The following is a 23442-nucleotide window of genomic DNA, read 5'->3' as shown; positions in this document are numbered from 1 at the left end:
ACAGTCCATGGTCACTGGAGGTCTTTGGAAAAAAAACTAGACAACCAGAGTTAGCAAATAGGTTAGAAAGGGGTTTAAGCATTCTATGGGATGATTGGTTAGGCAGATGACCTTTCACTTCTCTTTTAACCTTTAAATTCTAATCCTGTTGTGTATGTAGAATCAATTTGCAAGACAGACTGTTAGGAAAATGATAGCTGGTGGTAGAGTCATTATAGGAAAATAGGTTTCTGAAAATTAGCTCCACTGCCAATTTATACAAGTTCTATAAATTTGTTTTCCCACTATTATGCAGACTATGATGTTGGTCATTTTAGCTCTAAAAAGAAGTCATTAGTCCAAGTGAATAAAGTGCCGGGGGGGGGGGGGAGGAACACATTTTATAATGAATGACAAGGAAATTTGATTAGAAAGTTCAATTATCTTTAAGACAAATGACTAAATAGCTTTTGGAATACAGTAAGATACGTTTCGTTTTAAATATATATTAAAGAGTGGTTTACTGTTCATTTTAGGAAACGTGGGTTTTCAAAATCTTACCCTTCTACATCAAAGTTAGATACTTTTTGGACCCACGTGACTTCTTAGCCTCCTCGGACCTGAGAAACATTATTTAGTTTTAACACCATGCCAGGAAGCAAGAAGAGACCTGAAGTTTACCCCTTCGGCATGGGTCAGAGGAGTGAATGTCCTGATTTTATATCACTACCAACAGCACCAGGCAGATAGGGTGAAAAATAGAAAAGGCACAGCAGCAACACATTGATTCTCCCTGCATCAGTATTCAAGACCTGCTTGGATAATGTTTGTTTTTATTGAACTGGTTTTTAGTTTTTCAGGTTTAGGTCTTCAAAAAGTAATTTGATTACTTTTACATACTCTAATTGAATCACTTTGGTAGGATCTTGTTTTTATTGAGCCAGACACAGTGAAAGCTCACACTTAAAGCTCTAAAGGTTCAAATGAAAAAGATTATCCTAAGAATAGCTTTGACCAATTTGATTTAATCTTTATCACATAATTTAAAGGGTTCAAGTTCTTTACTATATGATGATTATCTACTTCAGTGATTGATTTTTAAAATGGGGATAGAGAAACAGTTTCTCAATTGTGGTTGATACAGTATAAGGTTAATTCATAAAGCCTTTCTTTCCCCATTTTATCATAACTATTTTTTAGGATTTGATTTGTCTGGTTTTGGGGAATAAATCAATGTATTAACTTCACTTCTTAACATATCATCATATGAAAATTTAACAAAGTAATATTTTAATGTTAAATAGGTTTTATTCAATTTTCTATAGAGTGTGTAGTTTGAGAGGGGAAAAGTGATAAAAAGCTTTATGATACCAGTATTCTGAAACATTTTCCCATTCTAGATAAAGTCCATGGGTATATTAGATCTTATAAACCTTAACTGGGGAGACACTAATTAAAGGAAATTCAATGACTATGATGAGTTTTTTTAATAGAAACAGATGTTGAAAATAAAGATCTTCTTATGAAAACTAAAATCTTATATATATATATATATTTCTAAAATGTTTAAATGTTGTATTTTTCTAACAGAATACTAGTCACACTGTCTTCCAAACACAGAACTTCCTGCATAGGACAAAATACTTTGTTACTCTTTAATTTTGTGATTTTTTTTTGTAACGTTCAGAGTGAAGAAAAAAAAGGGTATCTTGAATTCAAAACCAAACATTATAAATAGCATCATATCATCTTAAATCTTTTTTTTTTAAGATTTTATTTATTTATTTGTCAGAGAGAGAGAGTGCGAGCATAAGCGGGGTGGGGGGGGGGCGGCAGGCAGAGGGAGAAGCAAGCTACCCGCTGAGCAGGGAGCCCGATGCGGGACTCGATCCCAGGACCCTGGGATCATGACCTGAGCCGAAGGCAGACTTTTAACCCACTGAGCCACCCAGGCGCCCATATCATCTTAAATCTTAAAGTACCTTAGAATTATGACAGTCTACCCCTCATTTTACAGTCTCAGGCTCTGAGAGTTTGACCTGTTGCATGTTCTGCTGGGACCCCTACCTCTGCCAGGTGCTGGGATGTAAGGATGACAAAGATGTAATCCTTGCCTATAAGTTGTTTACCCTCTAGCTGAGGACCAGACATAAACAAACCAAAATACAATTTTGCAATGAGATGATTGAAAGGTCTACTGAGTGCTGTGGAGTCCCAGAAATGAAAAACTATCCTCAGCCTGTGGAGTTCAGGGAAGGCTGTATAAGGAAGGGGTAAGTCCTCCGCTGAAGCTTACAGAATAAAAGAGATGTCTTATTCCTTTAGCTTGATTGTAGGCAAACGGGGCTTATTTTATGTTTTAAAAATGCATTACCTGGTGCATTTTTATGTCTGATCTATTTTATGAAATGAGGATGATTGTAGGGACTGTGTGGGCGAATGGGGGAAAGGGCACTGAGCAGAAGGTTCTTTACGTTCTATACATTATTTCTCCCACTGTTCTGTCTTATTCATGTGTAATGACAAGAATTTAAATATAAAACCAATTATTTTTATAAATGCTATAATTGAAAGCACGAAAGGGACCAAAACAACAAAGCAGAATATAAATAGTAGGAAATATTGATGTAAGGATTTCAGTCAGAAGCCCTGACTTCTATTACTGCTGTCCTTCTCGTTTCTTCTCCAGCTCAAGAGGAGCCTCTTCTAAAGCCTCCTTCCCACCCTGCCCCCCACCTAGGTCTGTATTCATTCTGAGTGTCAGGTGCCCCAGCAAGGGCCACAAGCAGGCTGTCCCTGAACGGACTGAACAAACCCAAGACCTGGATAGCAGCAGAGCTGGGGCTCATATTGGTAGTGACTGCCAAAGTCACTGAGATGGTGACTGCAGACATTTGCTTGCATGCCCAGATGAGCAAAAGACAGGTCAGGGGAAAGTACGGATGGCAGTTTCTTCAAAAAAATGAAACCATTTAAATAAATGGCCTTTTGACGGATGGTAGGCCAGTAGCTTCATCTTCCTAGTTGAAGAACATATTTTAATGTTACCCCTCAATATTTAAAGACAGAAGTTCTCCAGGTACATTGTGCATACCCTCGTTTTTTGTTTATTAATCCCCTGGGGTGGGACCCTGTCAGGTTATTGACGTCTTCTTTTTACAGATGCCGTCATTATGTCTGTCTGCCCAGGGATTCTGTCAGTAGTGGTGTTTCTCTTCCTAGGCTGACTAAAACCTTCAATCTGGAAAGCTTTGTATTCTGGGCCAGTACAGGCAAGAATGATATTGTGATGTTTATTTACCATTTCTGGAAAATCAAGTCAGAGTTCATGGACCTTTCATGGCAAAGCAGCACTTTCATCCAGGCAGCACATAAAGAAGAATGTTAATTGATTAACTGGTTAATTAATTGATAAATGATTCCTCCAAATAGACTTTAATCATGTATCTTATAAGGAACTCTTTTGTTTTAAAAGAAAATAAATGTCAGTCGATTTTTGTGATCAAATTTTGATGTACAAATTAGTATCCATTACTGGTAATTTTACTATACCCACATTCTTTTTCTGCCTAGTACAGGAAGTTCCACTTTTTGTGGTATTTAATTTGATACATTTTTTTTTCTTTTTACTTTGTTACTGAGAAACTCCAGTCTTTTTTTTTTTTTAAGATTTTATTTATTTATTTGACAGAGAGATAGAGAGAGAGCACAAGTAGGCAGAGAGGCAGGCAGAGGGACAGGGAGAAGCAGGCTCCCTGCTGAGCAGGGAGCCTGACGTGGGGCTCGATCCCAGGACCCTGGGATCATAACCTGGGCAGAAGGCAGCCACTTAACCAACTGAGCCACCCAGGCGCCCCTGAGAGAAACCCCAGTCTTTCTAGGATAGTACAATTCTGGTATTTTCATTTAAACCTATTTAAATATCAAAAATAATTTTGCAAAATGAAAATCTGATAATTGAGAACATTTACATGTACATATATCATAAGTTGCAAATTATATAAAGCTATAGCAGGTGATACGTGATATAACAAGGAAAACTTTGATATTATAAATTTACCCCAACAGCATTATGTATCCTTAAAAATGATGATTTCTTGATCAGAACACTTTCAGAAAGAACATTCATCACATAACCCTTGGTTCATAAATGTAATGTAAGGTAAATTCAATACTTTGTTTGAACAACTAAAACAAAAGGCATGGTTTTGTTAGATAATTGCACTGTTCAATAATATATTCCATTAAGAATCACTTTTATTGCTGTTGTCAGTAACAAAACTTTCTTATAAGTATGATTTGGAAGTTATGGAAGACTGTGGATACGTTCTAAAATTTTCCTGGTTGAACCAATTTTTAGCAGTTAAATCTGTGTATTTGGGAAGAAGTGGCCCAAGATATTAAGGAATATACAATTAATTTCCATTTCAGCTGGTACAAAGACATGGAGGGTTGGGGGACCTGCAAGTTAAATTAATTTCAAATTGTCACATAGTAAAGATCAGTAATAACAAACAAATTAATATGCAAGCATCCATATGCACATACACACATTAAAAACTTACAACTCTGAAATACACATACACAAGTTTCTTCTCGTGTTCTGTGATCAATGCAACATTTTAAGCAGAATATGCTTTATAACAAAAAGTTCATGAAGATCTTGTCTTCAAAGATGGGGAACATTTTTAAAACAGAGTGTACCCTGTGAGTAAATGCAGAGTATCTGGTAAGTGTACTTAAACCCCCAGGAGCTTTGATCAAATACCAGCTGTTGTATCAGTTCTGTTTGGTAATCTTTCTTACAGATCTGTGACCTTGACCTTGTGCTTGCATCTGTATGTCAAATCTGTTCTCGGGTTGGGGAGACCGTAGTTGAGTTTAATAGGATTTATGCTCCAATCTCAAAGGATGAAGCATATACATACACATGTACATATATATACATATACATGTACACACATATACATGTATATATTATTTATATACATATACATACACACACTGTAAACCCTCAGTTCCAGGAGAAGAAAGCAGCATTTTCCATTATACTTTATATTTTGGTAGGGATTGGAAAATACTATGCTTTTGAAAACTGATAGAAAGCAAGCACCGGTACTTTGAAGAGCTATTGAAAAAGGTTAAGAGAACCTCTACCTTCTGTTTATTTTATATTTAAACCCTTTTTTCCCACATTTATGTGCTACCAAAATAATCTGTTAATGAATGTTTTGTGTTTCTTCAGAGAAACTGTAGTTTCTTCAAGAACAGTAGGAGGCAGTGAACGGACATTAATATTAATGCTAAATAAACGTCGTATGTATTCTTTATCATATAATGATTCTCTTCTAGATTTTTAAAAGCTGTAGTTAGAATTCATTTTAGCTAACAATATTCTAGTTTTCTTTGTTTTCAAGCTAATGCAACACAGCATCCTGGAAAGCATTACATTTTTGGAATAGAAATTGTTGGGCAATTGAGCTCTTTCTCTAGCTTCTTTCATTCTGTGAGCCTTTTTTAACTTAAAAATCTCCAACTTTTTCATCTTAATTTTTATTTAAAATTAATTTTTTTATAAACTGTAGAGGCAGAGTAAAATGGATAGTGGATTTTATTGAATCTGAGTCATATACATAAGCCTTCTGAGTATATATCAGCCTTCAGAACAAAGAAGCCCTTTTTTATTTTGCTATATCAGTTATAGGGGATATTTGTTTCTGTTGCCAGGACAAATAATTGTCCTCTCTCTCATATGCATTTATCTATGTTATCAAGGATCCTAAATCTTTACTGTTGCACTTTATTTAGTATGTAGTCATTGTGAGTTAAACCAAAGCTCCAGTTTGAATATTAGCTCATATTTAGCTTTTAAATAAACATCTGTTTGAAATTCTGTGACACCCCCCCTCTTAAAGAAAGCAGTGAAGATAAATAATTTGGGGGGCATTGGATGGGCAGGGTGTATGGCGTTTCAAAATCACTTCCTTCCCTCAGAATTCGCTAAAAAGACTATAACGCATATTGGTCAGGACTGTTTCCACAACTTTATGATAGCATTGTCATCTTTCTGATTAAAATGCTTATTATCATTTTATCAACTACAATTTGATAAATTACTTGGAATCACAGAAATAAAATTTTAGAGTTGAAGAGGTCTTCAGATAATGTCCTTCTACTGAACACGTGAGTAAGTCAAACACTGGTGTGTCCTAGTGAGTCGCTTTTAATAGGGTATGTGAGTCACACTGTTTTAGTCCTATGGAAGGGGCTGACAGCAAGTTAAAGCTGATGGACCCAGGGCGCCTGGGTGGCTCAGTCGTTAAGCGTCTGCCTTCAGCTCAGGTCATGATCCCAGGGTCCTGGGATTGAGTCCCACATCGGGCTCCCTGCTTGGCAGGAAGCCTGCTTCTCCCTCTCCCACTCCCCCTGCTTGTGTTCCTGCTCTCGCTATGTCTCTCTCTGTCAAATAAATAAATAAAATATAAAAAAAAGGCTGATGGACCTGAAGTTAGGAGCAAATTTGGCCTTGGGCAGAAAGTCCCTTGGGCTGCAATGGAGAGCATCTGGGCAACCGTTTTACTCACTACAGTGTCAGGGACTTCTGTTACCAATCTTAGAAGACTATTTACATCTCAAGTGAGAACCCCTGGGAGAGGGCAAAAAGCTCTTATGTTCTAGTTTAATGTTGAGGCCCCCAGTTGAGCAAAATATTTTTAGATAAGTTTATTTTCCTGGCACCCATCAAATTGTACAACCACACATCCATCTTTTGATAACGATAATACTGCAAAGAAAAGTACTATCTTGGAATTCAAATTATATCGAATATTCCTTTTTTTCAATAAGAAATATATTCTAAGAAATGAAATTTCAGGCTTCCTCTTTTACCATGCCCTTGTTATTCCCCTTGAAATGGCAGCAATTGAATGTTTCTTTTATTTTTTGTTCTTAATTTTTTTTCAAAAACTGACTTTTTCCCATTTCTGTCACTGATTTATTATGCTTCTGTTGTAGCGGTGGTCAGTCTGTTAGATTTAGTTTTAATAAAACAATAGTTACAATAATTAAGAGAGTAACAAATGATATTTACAGTTTTTTAGACAAAATAGCTCAGTTTTTCAAATGTTTACAAATACTTAGAATTCTTTTGTTTTTCCAGTTTGAGAAATAATTGACATACATTACTATAAGTTTAAAGTGTACAGCATAGTGGCTTGATTTATGTATATTGTGAAATGATTACCACAATAGATTTCGCTAACTCCCATCTTCTCATATAAATACAATTTAAAAAAAAAAAAAAAGAAGGAAAAAAAATTCTTCTCATGATGAAAACTCTTAGGATTTACTCTCTTAACTTTCCTAGGTAGCATACAGCAGTGTTAGCTGTAGTCATCATGCTGCATGTTACATCCCTAGGACTTATTTATTGTATAGCTGGAAGTTTGTACCTTTAAACCACCTTCCTCCAGTTTATTCTTCTTTCCTAGCATTTTTTTTTTTTTTGGTTATTCGGTGTCTTTTATGGTTCCATATAAATTTAAAATTTATATACTTCTATAAAAAAAAAGCCATTGGAATCTTGATAGGGATTGCATTGAATCTATAGATGGCTTTTGGTAGAATTGATATTTTAACAGTATTAATTGTTCCAATCCATGAACACAGGATACCTTTTCATTTATTTGTCTTCTTTTCTCTCTATCAGTGTAGTTTTCAGAGTAGAGATGATTCACTTCCTTAAATTTATTTCTAAGTATTTTGTTTTTGATGCTATTGTAAACAGGATCAATTTCTTTTTTAGAAAATTTGTTGCTAGTGCATAGAAATGCTACTGATTTTTGTATGTTAATTTTGTATCTTGCAGCCTTACTGAATTTATTGATTACATCTAACAGTTTTTTGGTTGGTTGAGTCTTTAGGATTTTCTATATATAAAATCATTTCATCTGCATATAGGGACAATTTTTGCTTCTTCCTTTCTAATTCTGATACCTTTTATTTCTTTTTCTTGCCTGATTGCTCTAGTTATGACTTCTAGTACCATGTTTAATAGGAGTGGCAAGATTGGACACCATTGTCTTGTTCCTGATCTAAGAGCAAAAACTTTGAACTTTTCACCATTGAATGTAATGTTAGCTGTGGGCTTGTCATATATGGCCTTTATTATGTTGCCAAATTTGTTAAGAGTTTTTGCCAAATTTGTTAAGAGTTTTTGTCACAAATAAATGCTGAATTTTGTCAAATGCTTTTCTGTATCTAGTGAGATATGATCATCATTCTTTCATTCCCTTAATGTGATGGATTACATTGATTGATTTGCTGGTGTTGAATTGTATCTGTGCATCTCAGGGATTAGTCCCATTTGATCATGGTAAATGTTTCTTTTAATATGCTGCTAAATTTGGCTTACCACTATTTTATTGAGAATTTTTGTCTCTGTATTCATCAAGGATATTGACTGGTAGTTTTTTGGGTTTTGTTTTGTTTTGTTTTCTAGTAGTGTCCTTTTTCTGGTTTTGGTATCCAGATAATGCTGGCCTCATAAAATGGGTTTGGGAGTGTTCCCTCCTCTTTGATTTTTTTTGGAAGGGTTTGAAAAGGATTGGTGTTAATTCTTCTTCAAAGTTCAGTGAAATTCACCAGTGAAGCCATCTGGCCCTGGGGTTTTCTTCATTGAGAGATTTTTGAGTACTAATTCAAACTCCTTATTAGTAATTGTCTATTCAGATTTTCCGGTTTTTTCCTGATTCAGTCTTTGAAAGTTGTATGTTTCTAGAAAATTTTCCATTTCTTACAGGTTGTCTAGTTTGTGGAGTATAGTTGTTCATAATAATCTCTTATCCTTTTCATTTATATGGTATTAGTAATGGTAATGTCTCCTTTTTTTATTTATAATTTTTGTTGACTTGGGTAAAAAATAATTTTTAATTTATAATAGGGGGTTCACTATAGTCTTCACTTCTTAAGGAAACCCTAGGACCCTTAATCTGAAATGTTACTTTTTCTTTCCTGTTCTGTGAAATTTAATGTTGAGTTTCATGTATTGTAACTTTTCATTGGCCCTTGTTTGGAAAGCTTAATCTCATGTATTTGGATAAAATGGTGTTACGTCCTCTTGATAAATTTTTCTTGGATTTTTGTTTCCTTTTCAACTTTAAAACTTTCTTTCAGAGTCTCACCTTAGAGAACACCAAGAGTTTTCTAAATTATTTACCTCGATTTGTATTGCTTTAATAAAAGTTTCAGTAATTAGGACTTCAGAATCTTCCTCGTACTTAGATATTTTTCTTTTAATCCTTAATGAAACATCTTAATATTTTTCTTAGCCTTTTGTGTAAAAAGCATCCCTAAAATAATCTACAGTGGAAATTAGGTAATACTGTCCAATAGGAGTTATTCTTGAATGTCACAATTAAGTAGACTTTCAGTTACTTTTGCATTTTGAGGAAGCAGAGCCAAAAATTAAAATGCTCATGAGAGTGGTACCGGAGAAATACCTTTAAATTCAATACTCAAGCAGGTATTACTTGATAATGGAGAAGAAAGTAGAAGGGATTTCATGGAAACAATTGGAAGTCATGAGGTATTTACTAGACATAATTTAAATACCATACAAAGTGACTTCATAGATGTTTAATCACTGAAATGTGTTTCTAATGGAGGATTTGATCTTAAGTAAGATACTGAATCCTTTCCTTAAAAACAGCTGGAGGAAGACCTTTCTCATTGTTTACTTATTGTCAACCAAAAGTAGTCCCACATACAAGAATTCTATTAGATTCATCCTTCATTTATCCAAGTACAATTTTATTTTGCCATTTCAAGAATTGTTTAAAAATTCAGCAGATTTTCCCTTTGCTTAATAAGTCATTTCCAAATAGAAAGTGCAAAACACATTGCAATGAAAATAGTTTACTTCAAAGAATCAGTATAACACCCATTTGGGAACTGTTAACGTGCAAATTATTTACAACTATCTTATTGACTAAAGTTCTAAAAAAAAAAACTTAGACTTCAACATAATTTCATATTTTTCAGGTACTTAAAAAAAATGTAGCTTTAAAAAAAATACACTCTGAATTCACACATTTTACTAAATATTTAACTAAACTAGCCTATGTGTTGAAACTTGGATCCTTCCCCAATCTATGCATATGGTCCAGATTCCATGGAATCCTTCAATGGTTTAGTTTGATTTTATTGTTTTTTTAGATCTAACAATATTTTTTTTACTGTATGCTAGCTAGAGCAGTAAAATGTCAATTTTATAAAATTTAAAAGATTTTCATGTTTATAAACAATTTTAAATCAATAAAAAGAAGATTCAGTTTATAATTTTAACATTATAACAGTTGTACATGAATTTTATTAAATTGTCATGAAATGCATTAACCCTTGATATATTGTCAAGCAGGGTTCTTTGGACCTGGTGTTAGTTTTTGAAACCTTTTTCTTTTTTTTTTAAATATTTCTAACTAGTAGGAAGGATTATGTTACATGACTTTTATTCGTTTTAAAAGTTTTAATCAATGTGTATCTTGCTATTACTGTATGTGCCCAATGGAACCTTTTGTAAATCAAAAAGACATTATGGAACCTTAGTGATCTTAATTTTCCTATATCATTAAGTATTTTGCCATTTTCTGATCTTGATAATTAATTCATTATTTATTTCCAACTGTGCCAAATACTAAAAAGAATAAGTAAAGAGAAAATAATGGAAGTGCCTAGAAGAGTGATGCAGTAGTGAAATAAGTCATCATTGTATAATCTTCAATTTCCTTGTTGCATAGCCCATTAATTCTATATCATCTTTCATGAAGGTTTAAAAAGTCTGGAGACACTGTCTTTGTAGTCTTCCTAGTCTGTTTTAAGTTTTTAGTAAACGCAATAGAGAATTCAGTATTTCTCATTTTCCATCTGTAACATCAAAGAAAAGAAAGTTGGCATAGGAAGATGCTTCAATTAGATGAATCAGAGGATGACTGCAAGAGAATGATGGTAGTACTCTAGACATGAATGATGATGGTGACATTGACTTTATAAAGCAACATCTCTGACTGTTGTCTTCAGATGATAACATCCTAAACGAATTTTTTCAAACTCAGGAATCAATGAGTGAACAATATAGTTCAACATTATAGTTCTTTTATTTTTTTCCAGGTTTATTGAGGTATAAATGACAAGTAACATTGAGTTTACGGTCTACAGTGTGATGATTTGATAATGCACATATATAGGAAAATGATTACTATAATAAAGTTAGTTAATACACTCATTACCTCACATTGTTCCCATAACAATATAATTCTAAAGACAAAAAGGAAATACAGTATTTCTTTCATCTAGTCAGTTGCTCAATAAGAAGGGCTTCATCACTCACTATTTTGTGACAAGAAGCTCAGCTGTCCTGTTTTGCTCAAAGGAAATATGACAGTATTCTTTCTTTTATGATGTTGGCACATCCAAATTTATTTGAAATGGTTCATAAGGGCAAATATTGAAGGCTGGTGTGTAATAAAAGAGATTGGAAGAAAACAGAGTCACGGATATAAAATAATCCATTGGGTTGATCATTATAATTGGTGTTAGTAAATCTAAAAATAAAAAATATATATTTTGCAATTATGCAGCAAGGAAGATTTCCTTCCTCTCTTCAGCATAATTATGAGCTGTCAGAGTTTTCCAAAGTCACCCATTTTGAATTATACAAGTACAAAAAGAAGACCCAGAGGTGATGATAAAGCTTACCTCTTAGACATGTACCAATCTGGAATTGGTACTTAAAGGATGTTTCCAGGTTCTTGCATGACAGTTGATGAGCTGTCAGTTGCCCATTATCTTTCAAAACCAGGAAGATAAGGAATTAAGAATGGGCTTGATGTAAATTGTGTAAATTCTTACTTAAAATTCTGATGTTGTTTTATGTTATCCCTTCATTCTTCCTTTGTTAATTATTCATAAATTGACTTAAATATTAAAATGTTTGTTGGACCCAGATGGTAATGGTGATGCCTGTTTTTCTTGGTATCCTGAGAGTTAAAACAAATCCATTAAAATTACAGAGCTGATTTTGATTTAGAATGATAAATCTAAAATCAAGATTAAATCACCTCTTAATATATTATTAAAGGTTACACTAAACTTTTTGTTAAAATCAGTTTTTCTAAAAATTTTATGGAACCACCTTATAAAAATGACAACTGAGTTGAAACAAATATTGTTCAATCAGGTTTTATTTTTTTTCCTTCATATATATGTATTTTTAGGGTTCGTTAAATCTTTCTTGGCTTTGCCTGTCGTATCTACCAACCTAATGTTTAAAGATAGGATATTAATATAACCTATTTTAGTTTCTGAACTAAAATTTTTCTTATAAAATCTCATGAGAGTGGGGCACCTGGGTGGCTCAGTCGTTAGGCGTCTGCCCTCAGCTCGGGTCATGGTCCCAGGGTCCTGGGATCGAGCCCCACATTGGGCTCCCTGCTTCGGCGGGAAGCCTGCTTCTCTCTCTCCCACTCCCCCTGCTTGTGTTCCCTCTCTCGCTGTGTCTCTCTCTGTCAAATAAATAAATAAATAAATCTTTAAAAAAAAAAATCTCATGAGAGTTACAAAACTTGTTTCATTTGTTCATTTGTAATTTTTTTCCTACCTTTTTTTTTCCTGCCCCCTCCTTACTTTTACTCTCTTTGTTTTCTTTTACCCCCCGTAAACCAAATGTTGTGGATAATTCTGTTCCCTTTGCAAAATCACTCAGCAAGTGTATGCCATATGAGTAAAGTCTCTTCCTTATTGCGTTTATGAGGAGCCCGTTGAGTATCTTTAAATAGACACAGGCTCTAATAAAATCATTGTCGAAGTTTCGAACGTGCAAGTAGATCCACTGATAAGGCATTAAATCACAGTATTTTGTAAAGTATTCCAGTTTTAAAATATACTGCTTGCCAATCTCTCAAGAGGCCTAATTCTTAATAGTACGTTGACATTTAGATATTTTTTTACCAAATATACTCAAGTAGTGTTAAGCATCTGGCAACATTCTTAAGTAATATGTAGATAAAATGAAAAAGGAAGCAAACTGTATGTCGGTGATTCAAAAATAATGTGGTTGTCTTTTTGCTGAAAGAAAATGAGTCAGGCTAATAATACTAACTCTAAATAATTTTAACTTTAAGAAGTCTATTTTGGTGATAGTAATATTTTACATTATACCCTAGTATCTGTAGTCTCAGTGAGCTGTACTGTATTCAATCACCTTGTCTCCTTTTGTTTTTTTTCTAAATTTCTCAATTAAGTTCTGTTCTTTATTCTAGAAATGTGAAAGGCAAGGTTTGGGAAAGGTAGGAAGGGATTGTTAATGATTTCTCCTGCTTCAGTTATTTAAAGGAAAGAGAAGGAAGTTATCTGAAGAAATTTGGCTCACTCAGTTCCCTGAAGAGCTTTTACTAGTAGGATCTGAGTGACTTCAAGCCTTAAGTAGTCTCAGAATTCCTACTTTTTTCAGCATTTCATTTTTTGCTAGCACGATGGTAGGTATTGCCACTGAGTGCCTCCTGAAGCAGCATCTCAGGAAATACAGCCTTTGATTTACAGATTCATCTTATTTAAAAAAAACAGGTTTCCTATTAAAAGAAGGTCTCTCCTCCCTGAGTCATAATGGTGCTGTTTATACAATTTTTTTCAAAAAAATTAATGAAAAATAACCACATGGACTTAGAATTTTCTGGAAGCAATTATTCATCTTCCTGTCAGGTCAATTCTAAATTTGTTTCCTGTCCACTTTTCTACAGGGTGATGTGATTGCCTGTTGTATACACATAGTTATATTTGTACATATTATGGTAACCACATTTTCTAAACCAAAAATTGGTACAAGTACCTTAACACATTTTTCTAAATTAATGATTTTTCTTTTAAAATCATAAAATTTTTTCAAGTCACATATAATAGTTTAATTTATTTATACTTTATACTGATAGCAAAGTCACACAAAAAGAAATAGCATGGGTGGGGAAAAGAGTATTTTCTATGAGGAACATCCTAGAAACTTAGAGTTACAGGTTTACCCATAACCTGTCTTCTTCATCTGTTAGGAATGGACCTCACATTAAAATTTCTACATAGAGCAAATGAGTGAAGATTTAAAAATGGATACATTAAACCTCTGATGGACTTGATCAGCATCTAGAGAATCACTGTCTTCTGTCATGATAGAAATGAAGTTTTATACTTCAGTGTTTATGAATATGACTAAGACTGTCACACTTTGCATAGACCTACAAGATATTTGTCAGTCTTCCATTTCTTTGAAAACAGAAATCCTACAAATTACTTATGGAATGTGTGATATTTCAAGGATGCTATCAGAAGTGAATCTGCTCTGTAGTACTCAACCCTACACACAGCTCATCAGATGAGTCCATGTCATATGCATCTCTTTTTTTTTCCTGCACATCTGTTTTTGTTCCTTCATAAGCTTCCATTAATGTAAGAAAGCTAATTCTAGCTCCCTTATAGAGCTACATCATTATAAAAGAGACTTAGCATTCATATTACTCTGCGTAAAGTGCTCATGAAAATTCAGAAACTTGGTGTGCTTTGGAAGACAGTTACATAACGCCAAAGTATTTTCTCTAATTGATTTGCAATATGGATTAATTTATAGGATTTCCAGTAGCAATTTCCAGTTTAATAGGAATGGCAAAATATGTTACTAAAGAAGTATCTATAATGCATGTATATGTATGTACATTATGTTTTACATATGTGTATATATATATACACATACACCTACATAGAAACAGAAATACTAGATTCTTTTGCTTATTGGTATCATAGCATAATACTAGTTCTGTCCCTTCTTAACTTTTTTATTTATTTTTTTTTTTTTTAGAACACTGCTATTTGCATTTAATTGGAAACAAAAGATGAAGAAGGAGAAGCAGTATATTCGCTAAGGAGTCTATCTGCTTGCTGCTGCAGACCTATGTATTAAGGAATTCTTTTGCTGCTTCTTGCGTAGGAGTTGATCAGCTCTGTGGTCATACTACTTTGGAATTTGCCTGTCTTTCATCTTGTCATTGCCAGAGAAATCCTGGTTGGAATGTAACAGGACATCTCCATCTGATTACTATGGAAGGTGATAAACTGACACTCACTTATTAAAGTTACATCTCACTCACCCACAGAAAACCATTCTTTAACGTGAATAGAAACCAAGCCCTTGTGAACACTTCTATTGAACATGACTCATGGAGAAGAGCTTGGCTCTGATGTGCACCAGGATTCTATTGTTTTAACTTACCTAGAAGGATTACTAATGCATCAGGCAGCAGAGGGATCAGGTACTGCCATTGACAAAAAGTCTTCTGGGCATAATGAAGAAGATCAGAACTTTAACATTTCTGGAAATGCATTTCCCACCTGTCAAAGTAATGGTCCAGTTCTCAATACACATTCATATCAGGGATCTGGCATGCTGCATCTCAAAAAAGCCCGACTCTTGCAGTCTTCTGAGGACTGGAATGCCGCGAAGCGGAAGAGGCTGTCTGATTCCATCGTAAATTTAAACGTGAAGAAGGAAGCTTTGCTAGCTGGCATGGTTGACAATGTGCCTAAAGGCAAACAAGACAGCACATTACTGGCCTCTTTGCTTCAGTCATTCAGCTCTAGGCTGCAGACCGTTGCTCTGTCGCAACAAATTAGGCAGAGCCTCAAAGAGCAAGGATACGCACTCAGTCATGATTCTTTAAAAGTGGAGAAAGATTTAAGGTGCTACGGCGTTGCATCAAGTCACTTAAAAACTCTGTTGAAGAAAAGCAAAGCTAAAGATCAAAAGCCTGATACCAATCTTCCTGACGTAACTGAAAACCTCATCAGAGACAGGTTCGTAGAGTCACCACATCATGTTGGACAAAGTGGAACAAAGGTCATGAGTGAACCCTTGTCGTGCGCTGCCAGATTACAGGCCGTTGCAAGCATGGTGGAAAAAAGGGCTAGTCCAGCCACTTCACCCAAACCTAGTGTCGCTTGTAGCCAGTTAGCATTACTCCTTTCAAGTGAAGCCCATTTGCAGCAGTATTCTCGAGAACATGCTTTAAAAACACAAAATGCAAATCAAGCGGCAAGCGAAAGACTTGCTGCCATGGCCAGATTACAAGAAAATGGCCAAAAGGATGTTGGCAGTTTCCAGCTCTCGAAAGGAATGTCAAGCCATCTCAATGGTCAAGCAAGAACACCGTCAAGCAAACTAATGGCAAGCAAAAACACCACCTTTCAGAATCCAATGGGTGTCGTTCCTTCTTCCCCCAAAAATGCAAGCTGTAAGAACTCACTAGAAAGAAACAGTATCAAACAAGCTGCTAATAATAGTTTGCTTTTACATCTTCTTAAAAGCCAGACCATACCAAAGCCAATGAATGGACATAATCATAGTGAGAGAGGAAGCATTTTTGAGGATAGTAGTACACCCACAACTATTGATGAGTACTCAGATAACAATCCTAGTTTTACAGATGATAGCAGTGGCGATGAAAGTTCTTATTCCAACTGTGTTCCCATAGACTTGTCTTGCAAACATCGAATCGAGAAACCAGAACCTGACCAGCCTGTTTCTCTCGATAATTTAACTCAGTCCTTGCTAAACACCTGGGATCCCAAAGTCCCCACCACTGTAGACATCAAAGAAGATCAAGATACCTCAAGGAATTCTAAGCTAAATTCACACCAGAAAGTAACACTTCTTCAATTGCTACTTGGCCATAAGAATGAAGAAAACGTAGAAAGAAACAGTCCTCAGGAAGTACACAGCGATGTGACCAAGTTCAGTACCCAGAATTACACGAGGACTTCTGTAATAGAAAGCCCCAGTACAAACAGGACTACCCCAGTGAGCACTCCTCCATTCCTTGGATCCACAAAAGCAGAGTCCCCCATCAATCTTTCCCAACACTCTGTGGTCATCAGATGGAAGTCCCCACCATATGCCTGTGGCTCTCAGGCTGAAAAGCCCGCAAATACTGCATCTAACCACTTGATGGACCTTACAAAGAGCAAGGAATCGCAAGGAGAGAAACCAGTCCAGAACGAAGGCGCCCAAAACCCTGCGACTTTCAGTGCCAGTAAACTGTTACAGAATTTAGCTCAGTGTGGAATGCAGTCATCCCCGTCAGGAGAAGAGCAGAGACCTAGCAAACAGCTGCTAAGTGTCAACACAGATAGACCTGTAGGCATGGTTGATAGATTAAATAGTCCTCTGCTCACAAATAAAGCAAACGCAGTGGAGGAAAACAAGGCATTTAGCAGTCAAGCAACGGGTCCCGAATCAGGACTTTCTGGTTCTGAAATAGAAAATCTGCTTGAAAGGCGCACTGTCCTCCAACTGCTCCTGGGAAACCCCAACAAAGGGAAGAGTGAAAAGAAAGAGAAGATTTCTTTAAGAGATGAAAGTACTCAGGAACATACAGATAGAGCTTTAAGTGAACAAATACTGATGGTAAAAATAAAATCTGAGCCTTGCGATGACTTACATATTCACAATTCGAATGTGCACTTGAGCCATGATGCCAAGGGTGCCCCATTCTTAGGTCTGGCGCCTCCGGTGCAGAGAAGCGCAGCTGCCTTACCAGTGTCCGAGGACTTCAAATCGGAGCCCGTTTCACCTCAGGATTTTTCTTTCTCAAAGAACGGTCTGTTGAGTCGACTGCTCAGACAAAATCAAGAGACGTACCTGGCGGATGATCTGGACAACAGTCACAGAAACAGTGAACTGACAGTTCTAGAATCAAAGAACCTTTGCATGGTCCCTAAGAAAAGGAAGCTTTATACTGAGCCTTTAGAAAGCCCTTTTAAAAAGATGAAAAATAACATAGTTGATGCTGCAAACAGTCACAGTGCTCCAGAAGGACTGTATGGGTCCTTGCTTAACCAGCAAGAGCTGAAATTTAGCAAAAATGATCTTGAATTTAAATACCCTGCCAGTCATGGTTCAGCCAGCGAAAGTGAACATAGGAGTTGGGCCAGAGAGAGCAAAAGCTTCAATGTTCTGAAGCAGCTGCTTCTCTCAGAAAACTGTGTAAGAGATTTGTCCCAGCACAGGAGTAACTCCGTCGTCGAGAGTAAAAAGAAAGGACACAAAAATAATGTGACCAATAGCAAACCTGAATTCAGCATTTCTTCTTTAAATGGACTGATGTACAGTTCCACTCAGCCCAGCGGTTGCATGGAGAACAGGACATTTCCATACCCAGGAGTGGTAAAAGATCCCATGAGTCCTCCTTTTTCTGAGCACTTGGGCTGTGCAGGGTCTAGACCAGAATCTGGGCTTTTGAATGGGTGTTCCGTGACCAGTGAGAAAGGACCCATTAAGTGGGTTATCACAGATGCGGATAAGAATGAGTATGAAAAAGACTGTCCAAGGCTGACCAAAACTAACCCAATACTGTATTACATGCTTCAGAAAGGAGGCAATGCTGTTACCAGTCGAGAAACACAGGACAAGGACATTTGGAGGGAGCCCTCATCTGCTGAAAGTGTCTCACAGGTTACAATCAAAGAAGAGTTACTTCCTGCTGCAGAAACTAAAGCTTCTTTCTTTAATCTAAGAAGCCCTTATAATAGCCATATGGGAAGTAACGTCTCTCGCCCACACAGTGCAAATGGAGAAGTTTATGGACTTCTGGGAAACGTGCTAACAATAAAAAAGGAATCAGAATAAAATGTACCTGCCATACAGCTTTGGATCTTTTTAAAACTACTTAGTACGAACTTGAGATCTGTATAAATAAGAGCATGATTTGAGCAAAGCATGATAAAATTGAAACTTTTTTCACTTTGAAAAGTCTTGGTTACTGGTGATGTTTAAATATGCATACTACTTTTTGCTTTACGTTAGATGTCATGAGGAGACTACCGAACTAGCAATTGGTTGTTTAACACTCTGTATGCATCAGACAACAACTGTGAGTAGCCTATGAATGAAATTCTTTTATATAATCAGATAATAGGCATAAATGAAAATGTAAATCTCCATCCATAGTGGATTAACGCATTTTGCCTTTATTAGGGTACTTTATTTTGCTTTTCAGAAGTCAGCCTACATAACACATTTGTTTTTAAATCCAAATTGTTAAATAACTCTTTAAATGTTAATTATTGGATTAAAAAAAAAACTAATTCACTTCTCATTATCTGATTCAAAAATAAATTAGAAAAAATATATGCTTACATTTTTCACTTTTGCTAAAAAACATATTTATTTTTAACTCTTGGAAGGGGTTTTGTGGTTCCCAACGTGTCTCCCCCACCCCAGTCCTTTTCAATATATATTTCTTTAAACCTTGTACTACTTAGTAAAAATTGATTACAATTGATGGAAGTTTGATAGATCCTTAAAAAAAGGCAGATTTCCATTTTTGTATTTTAGCTACTTTACTAAATTAATATTCCTCCTTTTACAGAATTAGGAAAGTTAACCATTTACCTTCAGGTGGTTTCCTGAACAGTTGAATATTTAAGAAGTTGTTTTTAACAGAAGCAAAATGGCTTTTCTTTGGACAATTTTCACCATCTCTTGTAAAAGTTACTTCTCACCATTTCTGTGGTACCTGTGAGTCTTATGACCAGGGTTTCTTAAAAGCTGGACTCAGACCACCTGCATTAGAATCATCTGGAGCCCTTGTTTTAGAATGCAGATTCCTAGGCAGCATCTCAGATCTACAGATCAAGAATCTCTGCTAAGTGGACCTGAGAATCTTCCATCTGCATCTAAACACACTCCCTAGATGTTTCTTCTGCACGCTGAAGTTTGAGAACCATTGCTTATGACTTTTCTCAGAACACAGGATTGTAAAAAAAAAACTATTTGATGCCTATATTTTCCCCAGTACAGTTATACATCAACTCAAAATTTGCAATATTATAGTTCATATATAACCGTTATGTCTTTGGAAAATCGGGTTCAGAATACTTTTTATGACAAAAAAAAATTGGGTAGAGGGGACAACTTTCATATCTGGCTCAACATCTCAGGAAAATCTGTGATTATTTATGTGTTCTAATGAGTAACATCTACTTAATTAGCCTTAGGGATGGAATAACAGGGCCACTTACCAAACTCAGGTGATTCCAGGATGGTTTGGAAATTTCTCCTGAATACATCCTTAGTTTCCATTAAAATCATTGTCCTAAGAACATTGCTGACAAAGATGAAAACATTTATTTCAAACCCAAGAAAGGCACTAAACTCAGATTGACTAAACAGAAAAATACAAAGGGCACATATACATGACAGAGTTGTACACGGTCACTCCATTGGACCTATTATTTTAAAATTGTAATTAGAAGTAAACATTGATGTTATCTTGGAAGAACTTATTATTGAGCCACATGAGGTTTTGATCTTGAAACAAGTCCATATGTTTAAGTTCAGCTTTCACAGTCCACAGTTCATTGACCAGATAATATTTTTCTTTTTAAAAGTGAGCCAGGTTTGCAACTGACCTATCAAAAAATTGTTATATAATCAACTATTAATTAGAAGGAAATCTATTTGAAGTTGTTCTACTTGAAGACGTTTCTAAGATTTTTATATTAAAAATGGGCGTTATTTCCTAATACGATCTAAAACCCTAAATGATTATTTTTTTCTCGAAATGATTTGTAAATAGTTACTGGATATATTATAAAACAATAGTCAGGAGTGAATATTATGCTATATCATGGAGAGATGAAGGTGTACGCTTATTCTGAAGTGAAAATCCCACTGGCCAGTGAATATATTCTACTTCATCCCATGTTGATTCTGTGACAATCTTCTTGTCTACACTATATAAATAAGCTTTTAAGCAAGTCATTTTTTTTCCTGCCATTATGAAAGGTCTGGAGCCTTAGAGATATGCTAAAAAAATTGTTGGTATTCCCCTTTGGTCAGGGGAAAATAGGCTTTCACAAGGGAGTGAAATTTAGGTCAGGGAAAAGAACATCAAGGGCCGGCATCGCTATATTTTTGTTTGTTTCTTCAGTTGGTTGGTTGTTTTTGTTGTTGTCATCGTTCACAATTAAAGGAATGAGGATATATAATACGTAGATAAACATGACCAGAAGAATGACGTTCTGATTTACTAGAGAATGTCCCCAATTTGATTTTAGGGTGATTTTAAAGAAAAACCAGTGAGAAAGGGCATACATCCATAAATTCACTTTGTTTATGCATATGTAGATATGAGGATGCACATATACACATTTTCAAGGACTATTTTAGATATCTAGACAATTTCTTCCTAAAGAAGTCATTTGTGAAAGGGTACTGCAGCTCTCATTGACATCAGTAAGGTAGCATTACCTGTTTATTCTCTGGTACATGTTACAGAAGAGTAAACTGGTGAGAGTATATATTTTATATATATATATATATATATATTATATGTATATATATATATATTGACTTGTTACATGAAGATGTTAAAATCAGTTTTTAAAGGTGATGTAAATAGTGATTTCCTTAATGAAAAATACATATTTTGTATTGTTCTAATGCAACAGAAAAGCCTTTTAATCTCTTTGGTTTCTGTATATTCCATGTATAAGTGTAAATATAATCAGACAGGTTTAAAAATTGTGCATGTATGTATACAGTTGCAAGTCTGGACAAATGTATAGAATAAACCTTTTATTTAAGTTGTGATTACCTGCTGCATGAAAAGTGCATGGGGGACCCTGTGCATCTGTGCATTTGGCAAAATGTCTTAAAAAGTCAGATCAGATGTTCATCCCAACATGACAGTATTCCATTTCTGGATATGACTTCTGTGGTTTAAGCTTTGTGAAAGAATGTGCTTTGAATCCAAGGGTCTTAAAACTTTTTAAAATCAAGTCAACCACTTTTCAACATAACGAGTTCACACAACTACTTTCATGAATTTTTTAATCCCATTGGAAATGTACTATTATACCAGGCGTATCCCAGTATACTGGAATACAGGCACATTACCATTCATGATGAATTCTGGGGTTTACACAACCAATTTTGATGCGATCTGCTTAGTAATATAATTTGTCATTTTTATTAGAGATTTCATTTCTTCATGTGATGTCATGAAACTGTACATACTGCAGTGTGAATTTTTTTGTTTTGTTTTTTAATCTTTTAGTGTTTACTTCCTGCAGTGAATTTGAATAAATGAGAAAAAATGCATTGTCTTTGGTTTCAAATGACTGTTATTTGGGGGGCTTTCTCTGGTTTTTAGGTTTTCCATAAATATAAAACTCTCTGTTCATGAAAATAGCAAGTCTTCAAGGATGCTTTACCCTTCTCAGAAAAAAAAAGGAAAAAAAAGAACAACGAAGAAGAAGAAGGTGGCCCATGAGTTAATGTATCTAGAGGCAGGGCAATTGAAGCATAGCTCAAAGAGACAGTCAGCCTACCTCGCCTCGATTCTGTTATTTGGTGTGTAACTGAATGATCACTGTAGATTTTCAAAGTGGGAAAGAATTTGTACAGTGTTCAAAAATAAAGATTTGATAAACATTTGTTTTAAGATAAGATTTTATTAGGTTTTTTATCCAATTCAGTGAGTGTTATGTTCATTTTAAATTTAAAAAAGGTCAGGGCGCCTGGGTGGTTCAGTCTGTTAAGTGTCCAATTCTTGATTTGGGCTCAGGTCCTAATCCTCAGGGTCATGGGATCGAGCCCCGTGTGGGGCTCTGTGCTCAGCCGGGACTCTGCTGCAGATTCTCTTCCTCACCCTTTGCCCCTCCCCCTGCCCACTTGATATCTCTCTCTCTCTCTCTCTCTCAAAATACATAAATATTTAAATAATAAATAAATAAAGGTCTTCAGTCATCTTCCAAAACTAAATGTATATAATGTGTGCACACACATCCATATGTAAATATATACTGTATGTATATAGGTAATGAGTAGATGACAATGATAAGCAAAATATATAGTAAGTAATGGAGACCAGTTTATTAAGGAAAAAACCAATTCTTGTGAACCGATGGCCTGGGAACTTTTATTTTGCATAAATCTTATTAATGATAATTTAGGAGGAAGCCATTTTCCCAAAATGAGTGTCTGTTTTCTGGCACTAAAATAGGTCTGCTACAATAATGAAAATGTTGCAGCTACTCTCCGAACAAGTTTATAAGCGTTGTCTAAAAATAACCGAGTAGCAGAAACACATTCAGCTATTCTACATCATTAAAATATTGAAGTTACACTTTGCTATAATGTATAGACACCATCATTAGAATCAGAAGCACGGCCATGTTTTGTTTATTGATTTATATTGTGAAAATGCATAATAAGTGTACTGAGTAATTGCCTAGTAAGAGTTTGGGGTTTTTTTGTTTTTTTTTTTTTTAGTTTGTTTACTTAATCTCTACAGCCAGCGTGGGACTTGAACTCCACAACCCCAAGATCAAGAGTCTGCATGCTCTTCCAGCTGAGCCAGCCAGGTG

The 23442-nt window shown here is 35.2% G+C and overlaps 1 protein-coding gene across 4 annotated transcripts in view; it reads left to right on the top strand.

Moving 5' to 3' along the window:
• Window positions 1-23442, top strand: part of NRIP1 (nuclear receptor interacting protein 1) — a 176230-nt gene that overhangs the window by 77028 nt on the left and 75760 nt on the right. For 3 of the 4 annotated variants that reach the window (XM_006735539.3, XM_081798796.1, XM_081798790.1), the window contains one exon: window positions 14876-22179. The exons of the other annotated variant lie outside the window; for it this stretch is intronic. In XM_006735539.3, the coding sequence (XP_006735602.2) occupies window positions 15227-18697 (3471 nt within the window). In that variant the 5' untranslated portion in view covers window positions 14876-15226 and the 3' untranslated portion in view covers window positions 18698-22179. Of the gene's footprint in view, window positions 1-14875; window positions 22180-23442 lie in introns of those variants that run through there. 4 annotated transcript variants of the gene reach the window in all.

This window comes from Leptonychotes weddellii, chromosome 1 (assembly GCF_054177405.1).
Source record: "Leptonychotes weddellii isolate Sample4059 chromosome 1, ASM5417740v2, whole genome shotgun sequence".
NCBI lineage: Eukaryota > Metazoa > Chordata > Mammalia > Carnivora > Phocidae > Leptonychotes > Leptonychotes weddellii.
The sequence above is the reverse complement of the archived record's forward strand: the minus strand, read 5'-3'. Positions and strand labels throughout refer to the sequence as shown.